The sequence below is a fragment of the Lytechinus variegatus genome, chromosome 3 (assembly GCF_018143015.1).
Source record: "Lytechinus variegatus isolate NC3 chromosome 3, Lvar_3.0, whole genome shotgun sequence".
NCBI lineage: Eukaryota > Metazoa > Echinodermata > Echinoidea > Temnopleuroida > Toxopneustidae > Lytechinus > Lytechinus variegatus.
In genome coordinates, this window is record NC_054742.1 from 12,859,966 (window position 1) to 12,875,559 (window position 15,594).

Sequence of the window (15,594 nt, forward strand, 5' to 3'; positions counted from 1 at the left end):
GAAGGAAGCTACAAAATATTTAACACATTAAAACTTGTACAGATTTTATACATTGACTAGGCAGCTTTGATAAGGAAAAGAAGTAATCTAAAAAGTAGAATGGAAAAAAAGTTAATCTTGCATTATAACATCCTGGTCTAATGCAAGATAATTTGTATTCACTAGTTTTAAAGGGTCTGTGTTAAATATACTCGAGTATAAATCTAACATTTCAATCTTACACTCTCTTTTATACTCTTACTAATATCAATACTTTTACATATGGTAGGCCTATAAACAGATGGAGGTGAGAAAAAATGAGAAAGATCAGGAAAACCAAACCACCTGCTCTTGGTCAGGTCTCTTTGAGGATATGGCCACTGGTGTCATACTACATACAATAGTAACAATCCACAATTCATAAAAGTACTTTTCTTGATCACAGGAATATTGGTAGCATTATAAACAGCATAGATTTATGATACTGATGGACTTTTAACCTGTGGTGAAATGTATAAAGTACATTATGCATAGGAAAATATTCAAGAAAATAACAGTGAAGATTATATCAAAGTGATTGCTTGTGGTGAAACTAATGGTCTATGAATATAAAAGTACACAGTCATCATGTACACAGAGTGGAATGTTTTAAAGTGCACACTACTTGCTCCAAGATCACCATCATCATGTACACAGTCATCGTGTACACAGAGTGGAATGTTTTAAAGTGCACACTACTTGCTCCAAGATCACCATCATCATGTACACAGTCATCGTGTACACAGAGTGGAATGTTTTAAAGTGCACACTACTTGCTCCAAGATCACCATCATCATGTACACAGTCATCGTGTACACAGAGTGGAATGTTTAAAAGTGCACACTACTTGCTCAAAGATCACTATCATTTTAGCAACCATCATCATTAACAGTTAAACTTGAAATGGGAAGATTTGGGATACCATGTATCAGAGACGTTTAAAAGGTAACATTAATAAGAGATTTAACTTTGCTTTTTATATATTTCGGGTTATATCACAGGTTTAGAAACATGATAGGGCAAATTTTGTTCTACAAAATTACTAATGGAATATCATATTCAAATATAATTGTGCAAAACAACAAGATGAAAAGTTTAAGTTTTTCAGATTCCAATAGTTCATCATTAAATCACATTCATGAATAAATATCTTACCCAGAATTTTGAATAATCTGTAGGCATTAGAAATCGAAAACATTCCTGAATGTCATTAAAAGGATTTTCGAAGATTTACCTTTCATATTTTAACATATTAGTTTATCTAGTTATCTTATCTACTCACTTATTTAAATTTTTCTTATTCATTCATTCTCTTATTTCACTCACTTATTTCACCCATTAATTAATAAATAAATTGAGTAATTAATCAATTAATTAATTTATTCATTCATCAATTCATCCATCCATCCATTCATCGATAAGATATCTATCTATCTATTTATTTACTAATTCCTTCATTTATTGAATTATTTGTTTACTATATTCACTCACTCACTCATTCATTTGGGGGAGGAGTTAGAATTTTTTGTTATCTTGCACAGTTAGCACAAATTAAGGTATAAATTCATCATGGCTCCTTATCAAGCCCTTATTTAAAATAATGTTTAAAACAGAGTTTTGTTTACATGTAATGCCCACAGATTAATGATTGTATGTTTGTACATCCAAGATTCATGAACACGGAACGGGTCATCTACTTTCTCACCTGTCCTAGCCGACTCTCTGCTTGCTACAGGACTAGATTTCTTGTCTTCTCTTGAGTTAGGTTTGGAATGAGGTAGTTTCATAGAAGATTCTCTTCTCTTTATAGGGTTTGGGTGTCTCCTTGGATATGAATAATTGGATAGTCTATCGGTGGATAGTCTATCAGTGGATAGTCTATCAGTGGGTGTTCTATTCATATTTATCAATCACTGTTTATCAAAACCAGCAAAGTTCCAGTACCAATGATGGCTTGATCAGTTAAATCAAATATTCCATGGAGGGATGGAGAAAAACAAACTTGTATTACTGATATCAAGAAAGCAGTCTTATATGAATTATCAATGGTATTTTCAAATCCAGATTACAACTTCATTGTAGCTTCACTCTCACTAATCCAGTACTTTTGTTGCTAAAATGTGGAAACTTGCTGATTAATGATTTCAATAAATAAAATGTTCACATAACATTTCAATGCTCAAATCAAATAATATCCACATACACTGAACATCCATTGGAAGAGATTGGTGAAATGCATGTAAAGCCTGAAATGCAAAAGTTAAAAATTTCCCATGAACACCTCTCTCAATCTTTTAAAAATGAAGCCCTCCTGAGCCTTCTATTGTGAATTATTTAATGACCCTTCCATATGCATTTACTTATATAGTGTCAATATATAGCTCAAGCAGGTCAGCAAGAAATGATGATGATGATCATCATTAAGAATGCGAAGTCCACTCAGATGAGAATATTCCATAAAGTAGAAAGACCAAATATTTGAAAACAATTACCTTTCATAAAGCTACAATGAGACCTCTGTGAACTTTGCCTACCAAAATGATAGTGGACACTTATGTGTGAAAAAGCAGTAGAGAACAACAAACAGAGAATCTAAACAAAATTATAGATGCCTTAATAATCTCTAGTACTTTATGCTTACTGAGAAAGGCGTCAAGATTAAAACTAGTATTCCAAACTACATGTATATTTATGATTTGTTCAGTCTAGGCCTATATCTATGGCTTTTTCATTTTTTTATGAAAAAAAAAAATAATGAACAGATTAATATATTCAATGTTGAATAGGCTATATACTTCAATCTATAATACCAACTGTTCATATTTTAACTTGAAAATTCTACCTTGTGAGTTTGACAAGAGACATGAAGAATTACAAAACTGGGAATAATTCTGGGATACACTAAAAGTCAAGTAGATGAAATGAGTATTAACTTTAAGAGAAAGTCTTCCAAATTCAATTTTATTTGTTACAAATTATGTGTAATAGATGTCGTAAGTTTCAATCTAAGATCTAACTTTCATCAACTTCGACAAGATAAGATCGACAACACAGATATTAAAGCACACATTATAATTGCTTGGAAAAAAGACTTCTTCATAAGGTGGTTTCAGACCGCCTCGAAGTTCGCCAGTTCCAGGTATTCTCTGATCGGGAAATTTACCCCGATCAGAAAATACCAGGTATTTTGGTAATGTGAAAGCAAACTACGCGTAATTTCCCCGAAAGAAAATACCCGCTAAATTGTAGGTACTTGGCGAAATTACGAGAACTTTCGTGGGGATTTTTCCAAGGTCGCAGGTATTTTGGCAATGTGAAAGCAAATTACGGGAACTTTTAGCCCAGCGTGTCGTTGGGCGCAGCGGCGTGGGTGGCTGCTGGGCTAGTGATTTTGAATCTTGCGCCTTGCCTGCTTATCAGACCATACTGCGCATGCTCGTAACTTCGGGAACTTATCCTGAACGATGTGTTTCGGGGCGGTGTGAATGCAGGAATAATTAACGGGTATTTTTTAGCCTTAAAAAGTTCTCGTAATTTAACGGGATTCTTGTGATCGAGGCGTTTTGAAACCACCTATAGATCTATGGACTGAATGCTTAACTCATTTTTCTACCATAAACATTTGGCGCTTGTTCCAAATACATACAAATAATTGAATGGTCAATTTATTCATTTATGTTCAACTCTACTTTTTTTCTGCTTATTTTGGTGGTTTGTACATCTGATGGCTAAATGTACTGACAGACATGCATCAACACTAGTATCTTGTAATTTAGAACTACTACTCCATGCATGATGCATCATTCCTAGACTTACTCAATATATTTTCCTGATCTTGGGCCATTACTCCTGTGAAAAGAGTCTTCCTTCTCCCACTATGACTCCCAAACAACCTCATCTTAGGTAGAAGATTGACTGCAAGAGAGTGCCTCCGAGAATTCCTGGCTATCCCATCCATGGTAACCTTCACACTCTCCTATCAATGACGTCTTCCTTCCTTAAAAGTATCTTCTCACTATTAAAGCTTTTCCAGCCAAAATTCTTATTTGTGACACTGTACATATCCAGTGAGTGACATCCCAATGACAGAAAATTTTGTTGACAAGAATTCAGAAAATGCAACTCATTTGCCTGCTAATAGAATGCGTTGTTGACTAAAAGCAGAAAGTCTTCAGTACTGGTCAAAAACTCTGCCACGAAGAGCACTGAATGCTTAATCCGTAAAATACATACTTCTCCCACATTATTCCATCCTCAAAGAAACAATGTACAGCTATAAGATATTTATACAATTAGCAAATGAATGCTTCCAAAAGGCCATTAGTAAAACAAAACATATGAAGTGTTCAGCAGTAACTTAAGATACACTTCAATTATTTTTCTAATGGCCTGTAATTTCAAACCAAGGGACTGCCATTATCAAGGTAACATTTTCAATTTTCTCTCAACTTTACTGTGCATAAATGGATATTTGATTTCATGAAACTTAATGAGGTATGAGAAAGTATGCACCATGAAGCAGAAAATTGAATTACTACCTGAAACTTTGAGATAATAAGAAAAAGAAAATAAACCGCCTGCCTGTCGGAATCCAATCAATATTGATAGCCATCATGAATTCAATTTCAGACACAACCTTTAAAATGTTTCAAGGAAAAAAAATGAAGTACAGGAAGAAGTGGAGGGGATAATTCAAGTAGGTACAGTAGGCCTACACTAGCTCAAAACTGCCTCCCCTTTCTCTCCTGGGTAATCTCCCCTTCTATTCTCTCTACCTCTGCACTTCTTGCCCCTCTTTCTCTCTTTTTTCCCTCTTTCTCCTTCTCTTTTTCTTTCTCTTCACACTGACATATTGTTTCACCTCTTGTTGGGTAGGCGCGGGGGAGGAGATGGTGCCTCAAAGGAGTTTTCTTTTCTGTGTTGATATTATGTCTGTATATATATATTTGTAATGGTGCACTATTGCTTTATAATTGCCGTTCATATTTTTGCATGTCTTTCACTTATGTATTTTGAGATGTTGTCATAAAATGTGTGTATGTAAATCCCAAAACAAATTTCCTTTATGGACTTGAATAAATTGAATTGAATTGAAGTACATGTCTGATTGATGGAATAATATTTTATTTAATTACTATAAGAACTTACTTTTAACAATGACAATGGTAGTCACATTTTTCAGAAATAATACCACTTACAATGAACACACTTCACCTCATTTTTATACGGACATATTATTATCTAAATTTGTAAAAGATAAAAAATATACAAAAGATTCAATTTCCACAATCTTTTATTTAATTTTCCCTTTTACTGAGAGTGGTTCTAAAGAGTATTTTCCAAATATTACACTGCCTTCATGAGGTCTTACTGTATGGATTGAAATAGATTCTATATTGAAAGATACTGTATGAAGCTTAATTTTGCAAGAATATGTTTGGTGGACAAGAATGTTAGCTTAAAAACCCCAACCATTCTTTCATTATAAACTCTGGCAAGAAAACAGTTTTAATTCAATTTCTCAGTTGAATAAAAGAGTGAATAATGTAAAGATGTTCAAAGACTTGGCATTAATGAATGAAATACATGAAATATGATGTTGAGACTGGTTCAACAACCCAGAAGAAATCATAGCTGGTCTTTTCAAACAATTTACTCTGAGATTAATTAAAAGTACCTGTAATGATAAAAAAGGTGTACATTCAAATTTTAATTTCAAGAGTTAAAATACTTAAGATACATGTAGAACAAATGGGGAGAATGGTTACCGGTAGGTTTGAACAACAATGAAATAGATTGGTCTGATATGTCAAACACACTACATAAAACTCAATTTAGTTCATTCTACGTCATACTGCAATTGGCTTGAATTCACTTTTGTATGAGATTGATGGAAGTGAATGTGTGTCAGGTGCACCTTTTCCAAAATGATTCGAAAATCTACTACACTTATTCTGTGAGTGTGAAATAATATAAGATTTGGGAAAACTCTGGAGTGATGTAAGCGTGATAAAAGAAATAAACTACATATGGCAATTTTGATGGAAAAGTTGTTACAAGCAAACATGCACTCATGTTCGTGGTTCTAAATGACTATAAAAATCCATAAATCCCACATAAATAACATAATTTTAAATACTGATATTATGTTCAATCTCTTTCTCATTCTGATCATTATACTCACTGAGAAAAGTTTCTTGATCTTGAACAAGTGCTCCTGGTATCAATGTCTTCCTTCGATTGGAATTAACAGCTACTTTCACTTTAGGAACGGAGTTATTAGTGCTTATAGTGTGTCTCCGTACAGCTTTAGGAGGCATAACATCCATTGTAAAAATACTGAACCTCGATATTGTAATGAAGGGAAATATTAAGCTCCTAAGGCAACGCAGTTCTTACATTGTCTGAGAATCTTACCAACAAAATACCAAATATTCACTTCCTGCGGCAAAAATCCTACATGTACGTTTCCTGGTATTATTTTGAAGGTTTTCAGAACTTGTAAAAATATTTACCCTTACAAACAAAACCAAGGCATCTATCTACACACATATTGGCTGTTAATTGAAAGCTCTTGAAATGCACACCATGGAAAGGATGATAAAAGGCTGCTCACTTATACAAATGTAATCCTAAATGTACATAGTTTCCACAAGTGACTCTCAGTATGCCAAAAGAAGATGGATGTATTTGTTGAACCATACATTGTACACTACCAGTATACGGTATATATGGAAGATTTCAAGACAACCGTCCACTGCATATATGAAATCTTGCTTTTCAAAAAAAAGAAAAGATAATCTGGAATAAATTCAAGTGCCCTCTTTCCAAGTCTTTCATAACTTAACAATATACATACTGTATTATACAGATAAACAGGTAAAAGTATCTTAGGGATAGCATGTGAAAATACCTTAACAGTGCAAGGAATCTCCTCAAATATTCTTGGGTAAACATTTACATTGTTTACCTTGTCAAAATTCAAGATCCGAAACACTTCTCAATATTTAAACTGCCTTAGCAACTCAAATATCAGCTTCTGGTACTGGCTTGTGGTTACCTAGTAACACCAAGCTTTGTTTGATTAAATTTAATTTCTAAGACCAAATGTCTAATTCTTTACCTATCTACATATAGGGCTACATGAATTTGCAGACCACTCAGAGCAATCCATCAACTAGTTCATTCATATTACTGTAGCTCTACATGTAGTATTTCCCCTCATAATATACTTTTTTAATTTTCATGCATGAATCCTGCCATTGTCTTTTCAGAACTAATCCTCATATTCATCATAAGCCGTGTTCAGACAAAGGCAATATGGTCGGAGTAAGGTCAGAGGAAATGCCCGGGGGGGGGGGGGGGGGCACTTCTATTGACGAGTGGATACCATGCATGACCAAAAGAACATGTAAAGGGATCTCTTTTTCATGAAATAGGGCATGTTACGTACATAAGTAATAAGGGTGTCAAAAACACTAAAATAATGATAAGGGTATATTTCGCTAGGAAAACTATGTGTTTACAGTCCACCTTGCGAGGGTAGGCCCTACTTTTTTGCGCTACCGTTGTTTTTCTAATTTGTTGTTGTTTGTTGAATATTAATGGCGACCAGTCATATTTGACTATAACCACCAACTTGTTAGGCCTATTATTATTTTCTTTCTTTTCTTCTGTGTCCTTTAAAATCGTTCCTTGTTTTTTTTTTTTTCTAATCAATATTCATTATTATTATAAAGGCTATCGTATATAAATGACATACACACACATATTTACATGTATATATATATATATATATATATATATACACCTACAGTATCTATATGGAAAAATAATTAGATACTAATCAAATAGATATTTTCTCTTTCCTTCACAGATATAGAAAGAAAAAAAAACAATTCAAATTATTCTCTTTGGAAGCGTTTCGTTCTTTGAACGAAACAAAACAGTGCATTTTGAACACCAGGGTCCTTAGAATACAGGAGCCTAAGGATTTCCTCAGGATCAGCAATGTTTGCCTTGACAATAAGCATTGACCTTCCAACTACAATTGAACACTACATTTTACAATGTAGTGTTCAATTGTTTATTTCTCTGTATGAATTGCACTGTCCCGTAGGGTGTATTTTCATTCGCCAGAGATCTTCATTTAGTCCAATATGACCTAATCAGTCAACAAAATATCTTTTCTCATGCTAGTTCTAATGAGCAAGTCGGTGTTTGTAAGACTGACTTTTGGATTAATTTATAGTGGGTGTTAGGGGAGTTTTGCCATCTGGACTGACATTGATTAAAAGAAATTATCTTTCAAATATTATTCACTTCGGCAATTCCACAGGTTGGTGGACATGAGCTTAAAAATTCAAATTCAATATTTTCTTGAATTTTTTAATACTTTAAGTCCTTCATACATGATAGTTTCAGGAACAAGAAATAAAAAGTTTATTTTCATATGTATACTTTGGGAAAAAATGGTCAAAAGTTGTGCCTTCCATTTTGTACCAAAATACAAGAAAAATAGTGAAAAATGAAATATGCCTTATTACCATTTTGTTATTGCAACAACATACCACTTTATATATTTCTGAAGTTTAGAAGGGTCAAATTACTTAAAATACACAACAGCTTTTCAAGTAAATTTGTAGTACTCATTCAAAACTGAATATTGCAACCTGTTGAGGTGATGTAACGTGAGTAACCGAAAAAAATGACTTTGTTTTCTGAGAGAAAAATTCTTCACAGTTAATTGGTGGGATTTTAAATTCTCTTCCTTCAAACAATCTTTGACACAGTGATGACTATCAAAATCATTAAAAAGTACAATTTTTTATAAAAATGATGAAGAAAAACTGTAACGTGAGTAACTTTGTAACGTGAGTAACCATCAGGTAATGTAACCAGTAAAATTATTCAGTTAGGTAACATTTTCTGTGGGATGTCAAGTTTTAAGTCTCATGGTGAGTTGTGAAGTTATTTTTGATTAATTAAAAGCAAAATGAGGGTACACCTCTTTGATGTGACTCTTTGTTCATCAAAATATCAGTAGTCATACAATCACACAAAAAAATGAATATTAGTAGAAGTATTCACAATGCTAGAGTGCATAAGGCTTGGTTTTGATTAACCAAACTTCCGAGTGTTCGAAGAGTGTTCGAACAACACATTGAATGCCCTTTATACCTGTAACCCTATCTAGACCGGGGTATTTTGGGAGTTGATATGGCCCGGGGAGGGGGGGGGGGTGGGGGCCTCCCAGGCCCTTCTTGAGATCTCGGCCATTGGCCGCACGATCACGCCGAAAATTTGCGTGCAGGTTGTCTTGGACATAATCTACAATACTATACAGTAATTTATTTCATGCAAATTAGTACTAAGCGATTATGCTAATTTATGCATAATTAGTAAGCAAATCATACTTTCCCTCCTACACCCTAATAAAGCTCCAATTGTTCCAATTTTTGGTATAAAATCTCTTTTTGATGTTCCTAGCAATGAATTTTACACACATTATTGAATTTTTAATGACATGTGTGTTGTTAACCATACATGGACAAAATGTAACGTGAGTAACCGTAACGTGAGTAACCACATTATCTGCACCCCAAGTAAAAACCATGTGTTCTTTATTTTTTTAATTATATACAAAGTTTGTCTCCCTAATATACTTCTTTGAAATGGATATAATCAACTTTCATAAAAGCCTTGCATGAGGAGACTTTTCACTTATGTCGACTTTTCATTTCATGCATGTCCAAATCATGTAACGTGAGTAACCGACACATTCCAAAGATTTGCCAGGAGCATAATAAAATTTCCCAAGTTTTTTTTTATACAAAGGATAGTCAGACTGTGTACTTTGTTGTGATAAGAAGATGTTAAGTTCCTATCAATAATAATGGAGTTACAGGTCCAAGTATGAGTCAAGGTGTCTCCAAATGTAACGTGAGTAACCGTGGAATAGCCCACTTCAGAAGTACATAAGTAATTTGTTATTTCTATGGATTTGTTGAGAGCTGCTTTAAGGCCTGGTCACACCGCCTGAGCGTTGTTGGAGTGGAGAGAAAAAAATAATCACCGCTCGCTACTGTTCACCATTTTCAATTTTTTTGTTGTTGATTTTTTCCCCAAGTTTGTGAGCGAAATTCAACCCTCTCTCCCTACCACAACGCTCGGGCGGTGTGTGACCAGGCCTTTACCATGAAAATCGGCAGGTTCATTTCCCATTATTCCACAGTGAGAGGGGATCCACATCAATATTTTTCAATTTTAGATGGGACAAACTTAGTAGTATTTCCGAAATGAAATTTTCTTCGTTATTCTTTAATGCCAGTAAAGCACTTAAGGAGTCTGTGAAAATAACAGTACCTACATAGAGGTACTACATACCCCAACAATGGGTCCAATTAAATGAGGTGTGTGGGGTGGTAACCCAATGAAAGTAAAGGTATAGCCGATGTCCTTGACATTTAATATATCGTTGTACTTGTTTAGGGGGTCAATTCAGGGAATATTTGTCAAGGGTAGACCTACCGTTTGTTTCCAATACGTGTTAAGGGTAGGGATTCACATGCCAATACTTGTTAAGAGGTGCATTTTCAGAACATGGAAAACACTTGTTTGATAGGCCTCTCTATCAATTCTATAACAAGCTTCTTAAAATCCCATTTTCATTAGTTTGTAAAAAAAAATTATCGCATTAATATTAAAAAATGTATTACCCCATGAGTCCTATCTATAGGGCACATGAGAGTAATTCAACCGCGCGCAAAGCATGCCGGACAGGCGTAAGTAAAGATCACATGACTTTACTGATTAAAATAATTCATTAAAAATAGATCAAATGTTTTTATATCAAAAGAAAAACGATAGACATAATGCTATGTTCATACTCTTTCATAATCAAGGTGCTTGGGAAGGCTAGACTGCATTTTTTTATTTCATTTTAATCATTATTACCCACAATGCAGTTCTGGTTTTTCTGGCGATGAACTGGCCGAAATTATGGTTAGTCTTATTTCAGGCCATTTAACTTTTGATTGAGCTGGTCAAGTACCTGATTAACATATCAAGTCTTAATGTACTGTTAATTGTGACTTATGTCAGTGAATTAAAGCAAAATCTATCGAGGGATTGATTTTTAATGATTTTTTGATGAGCTATGATATAACACGTGAGTGAATGGGGGTCTGTAATACTCATGTGTGCCCTATATCGCGACTACACTTCTCCACTGTCGTTGCTATGGCTGGGCGTCGTCTGCTAGAAATCGGTGGTGAGAATGCTTCAAACAGTTTCATGCAAAGTGATAGGTTATGTTTAACATTTGATAAGTATGTAACTCGGCATTTAGTGCATGCATTTATCGACTACGCTGCTGAGATGACGCTTTCAAATGTATATTCAATGCTTATCATTTATCATGCAGAAATGCGAGTTTCTACTGCCAATAGGAGATCTGGTTGGTTTGAGAGTGTGAAATGAAACAAGTACTAGTAGGAACTTCAAAATGATGAATAACTTCTAATTATCATCAGGATTCCTATTTTCAATATTTAGAGCACGCAGAGAAAGAAAGATGAACAAAACATTAAAATACATAAACTTGTCACAGTCAGATGTAACACATCATAGATTGCGCACTTGAATACTATTCACTTCGTTGAAAGCTACAGGAGGGGGGGGGGGTGCTGAGTCGGGGTACATACCCCCATCCTCCTGGCTTGTAAGCAGGGCGGGGTTGATGCCTATAACACCCCCCCCCCCCCTTCTTCCTCCAAATTAACTGTTATAATAGGGAAGAGAGGCGAAATGAGCAAAAGAAATGCTTACAATCTTTGTTTGTTATCAATTTTCTTTTATTTACTTTGTTTATTCTTATGCGAATACATAGGTAATAAATCACCTCGAACGAAATTAAACATGTAAACAAGAAGTTGTAAATCCACACAATACATATTTAGCCCATTGAAGGACATCAAGCAAGTAGAACTTGTAGCTGCAATACCATAGGAAGCGCACAAAATATAGGAATGGAACACTGCATTTTTACATTAAATTGAGGGGTGTCTAATGAGACGTTTTCTTTTCTTTTACACGTTTAGTCAGATTAGGTATTGAATGCAAGGTATCAATCTCTTCAGGAGAACTCACTCTTTCTTTTGAGACCAAAATTTTCAACTTTTCGTCATTTGACCCACAGTATAGGGCACATGAGAGTAATTCAACCGCGCGCAAAGCATGCCGGACAGGCGTAAGTAAAGATCACATGACTTTATTGATTAAAATAATTCATTAAAAATAGATCAAATGTTTTTATATCAAAAGAAAAACGATAGACATAATGCTATGTTCATACTCTTCCATAATCAAGGTGCTTGGGAAGGCTAGACTGCATTTTTGTATTTCATTTTAATCATTATTACCCACAATGCAGTTCTGGTTTTTCTGGCGATGAACTGGCCGAAATTATGGTTAGTCTTATTTCAGGCCATTTAACTTTTGATTGAGCTGGTCAAGTACCTGATTAACATATCAAGTCTTAATGTACTGTTAATTGTGACTTATGTCAGTGAATTAAAGCAAAATCTATCGAGGGATTGATTTTTAATGATTTTTTTGATGAGCTATGATATAACACGTGAGTGAATGGGGGTCTGTAATACTCATGTGTGCCCTATATCGCGACTACACTTCTCCACTGTCGTTGCTATGGCTGGGCGTCGTCTGCTAGAAATCGGTGGTGAGAATGCTTCAAACAGTTTCATGCAAAGTGATAGGTTATGTTTAACATTTGATAAGTATGTAACTCGGCATTTAGTGCATGCATTTATCGACTACGCTGCTGAAATGACGCTTTCAAATGTATATTCAATGCTTATCATTTATCATGCAGAAATGCGAGTTTCTACTGCCAATAGGAGATCTGGTTGGTTTGAGAGTGTGAAATGAAACAAGTACTAGTAGGAACTTCAAAATGATGAATAACTTCTAATTATCATCAGGATTCCTATTTTCAATATTTAGAGCACGCAGAGAAAGAAAGATGAACAAAACATTAAAATACATAAACTTGTCACAGTCAGATGTAACACATCATAGATTGCGCACTTGAATACTATTCACTTCGTTGAAAGCTACAGGAGGGGGGGGGGGGGTGCTGAGTCGGGGTACATACCCCCATCCTCCTGGCTTGTAAGCAGGGCGGGGTTGATGCCTATAACACCCCCCCCCCTTCTTCCTCCAAATTAACTGTTATAATAGGGAAGAGAGGCGAAATGAGCAAAAGAAATGCTTACAATCTTTGTTTGTTATCAATTTTCTTTTATTTACTTTGTTTATTCTTATGCGAATACATAGGTAATAAATCACCTCGAACGAAATTAAACATGTAAACAAGAAGTTGTAAATCCACACAATACATATTTAGCCCACTGAAGGACATCAAGCAAGTAGAACTTGTAGCTGCAATACCATAGGAAGCGCACAAAATATAGGAATGGAACACTGCATTTTTACATTAAATTGAGGGGTGTCTAATGAGACGTTTTCTTTTCTTTTACACGTTTAGTCAGATTAGGTATTGAATGCAAGGTATCAATCTCTTCAGGAGAACTCACTCTTTCTTTTGAGACCAAAATTTTCAACTTTTCGTCATTTGACCCACAGTATAGGGCACATGAGAGTAATTCAACCGCGCGCAAAGCATGCCGGACAGGCGTAAGTAAAGATCACATGACTTTATTGATTAAAATAATTCATTAAAAATAGATCAAATGTTTTTATATCAAAAGAAAAACGATAGACATAATGCTATGTTCGTACTCTTTCATAATCAAGGTGCTTGGGAAGGCTAGACTGCATTTTTGTATTTCATTTTAATCATTATTACCCACAATGCAGTTCTGGTTTTTCTGGCGATGAACTGGCCGAAATTATGGTTAGTCTTATTTCAGGCCATTTAACTTTTGATTGAGCTGGTCAAGTACCTGATTAACATATCAAGTCTTAATGTACTGTTAATTGTGACTAATGTCAGTGAATTAAAGCAAAATCTATCGAGGGATTGATTTTTAATGATTTTTTGATGAGCTATGATATAACACGTGAGTGAATGGGGGTCTGTAATACTCATGTGTCCCCTATAACCACAAAATGCATGTCCACTTTTCAAGCCCTAATAATCAACAAATTCCATGCTATCATTAAAGCATACTAGATTAATAAATAAGAAATAACATTTCCATGATTTCCTGATAACTAAATAGGCCCTTTTTCATAATGGAAAATCGACTAGGTTATCTCGCTCTTAGGAATAATAGGAAGATACTCGTGCTGCAAGCTGGCCTTACTGATCTTTATGAGTAAAACATGTACATGTATACAGAATGTCCAGATTCTATGTCTAAATCTAAAACAGGTACACACATGTTTATTGATATAGGCATCTTGTTCTTTATTTAAAATGTGCTCAAGTTATCCAGTTTCAAATCAGAATATCAATAATTTTGTGCTCGCGCTTCATGCTTGTATTATTGATGTAGGAAGATACCCAATTACCCATCCTTTTCAAGATTTACAAAACATAAATAGAGTGGCCTGTTTGTAGGTCTAAAATCTAAATTGTCTTCCACTCGCATCAATTGTTTACATACCTATCCCTTTCATGATTACGAAAAGTGTTCATCAGTGGCGTACCCCCCCTATAAACATTTGGCGGAGCAAAAAAAGGGGGGAGAATGAAAAAAAAGGGTAAGGTAAACAGAGAAGAAAGAGGAAAGAAAAAGAAGAGGAAAATAAGAGGAGGAAGACAAGTGAATTAAGTCAGGTGACAGTAGGACTTTGCGCTCGCATCGCCTGTTCAATGAGATTCACATCTTACTCAATTTAGGCTGATATGGAGCTTAAAATATCAAGTTTTGAAGTCAATATACAAAATATATTTCAGCTTGGATATTGAGCTTATTAATTTTTATTTACAAATTGTTTTTTTCAAGCGCTCTGTAAAATATCTTTTTTTTTAGTGATTGTCAAATAGTAGGCCTATCAGCTAGCGCTTCTCTCTCGCATTTTGATTGATGAGTTATGCATACCTCTCTATCAATTCTATAACAAGCTACTTAAAATCACATTTTATTAGTTTGTAAAAAATATTTGGCTCGCGATTTGCGCTCGCATTAATGTTAAAAATACCCATTTGTCTTTATATCCAAACTACAAAAAGCTTGTCCAGTGCTCAAGCCCTAATATTCAACAAAGTCCACGCTATCATTAAAGCATAATAGATTAATAAATAAGAAAATAACATTTCCATGATTTCCTAAAACTAAATGGGCCCTTTTTCATAATGGAAAATCTTCAAGTTCATCTTGCGCTTAGGAATAATAGAAAGATACTCGCGCTTCAAGCTGGCATTACTGATCTTCATAAGTAAAACATGTATACAGAATGTCCAGGGGCGGTATTCTGAAAATTGTCTTTTCTTCATATTTTATCTTTTCTCAGAGATATGACATAATTGATATTCTGGTGGATGTCATAACTTTTGTCACAAACATTGTCATAAATTTTGTCTCTTCT

At 34.6% G+C, this 15,594-nt stretch overlaps 1 protein-coding gene across 3 annotated transcripts in view; it reads right to left on the bottom strand.

Moving 5' to 3' along the window:
- Positions 1 to 15,594, bottom strand: part of LOC121410247 (MYCBP-associated protein-like) — a 42,438-nt gene that overhangs the window by 25,876 nt on the left and 968 nt on the right. The window contains exon 1 of one of the 3 annotated variants that reach the window (XM_041602191.1): positions 6,203 to 6,493. The exons of 1 other annotated variant lie outside the window; for it this stretch is intronic. In XM_041602191.1, the coding sequence (XP_041458125.1) occupies positions 6,203 to 6,347 (145 nt within the window). In that variant the 5' untranslated portion in view covers positions 6,348 to 6,493. Of the gene's footprint in view, positions 1 to 3,834; positions 4,711 to 6,202; positions 6,494 to 15,594 lie in introns of those variants that run through there. One more of the 3 variants, XM_041602192.1, reaches the window with a different exon arrangement.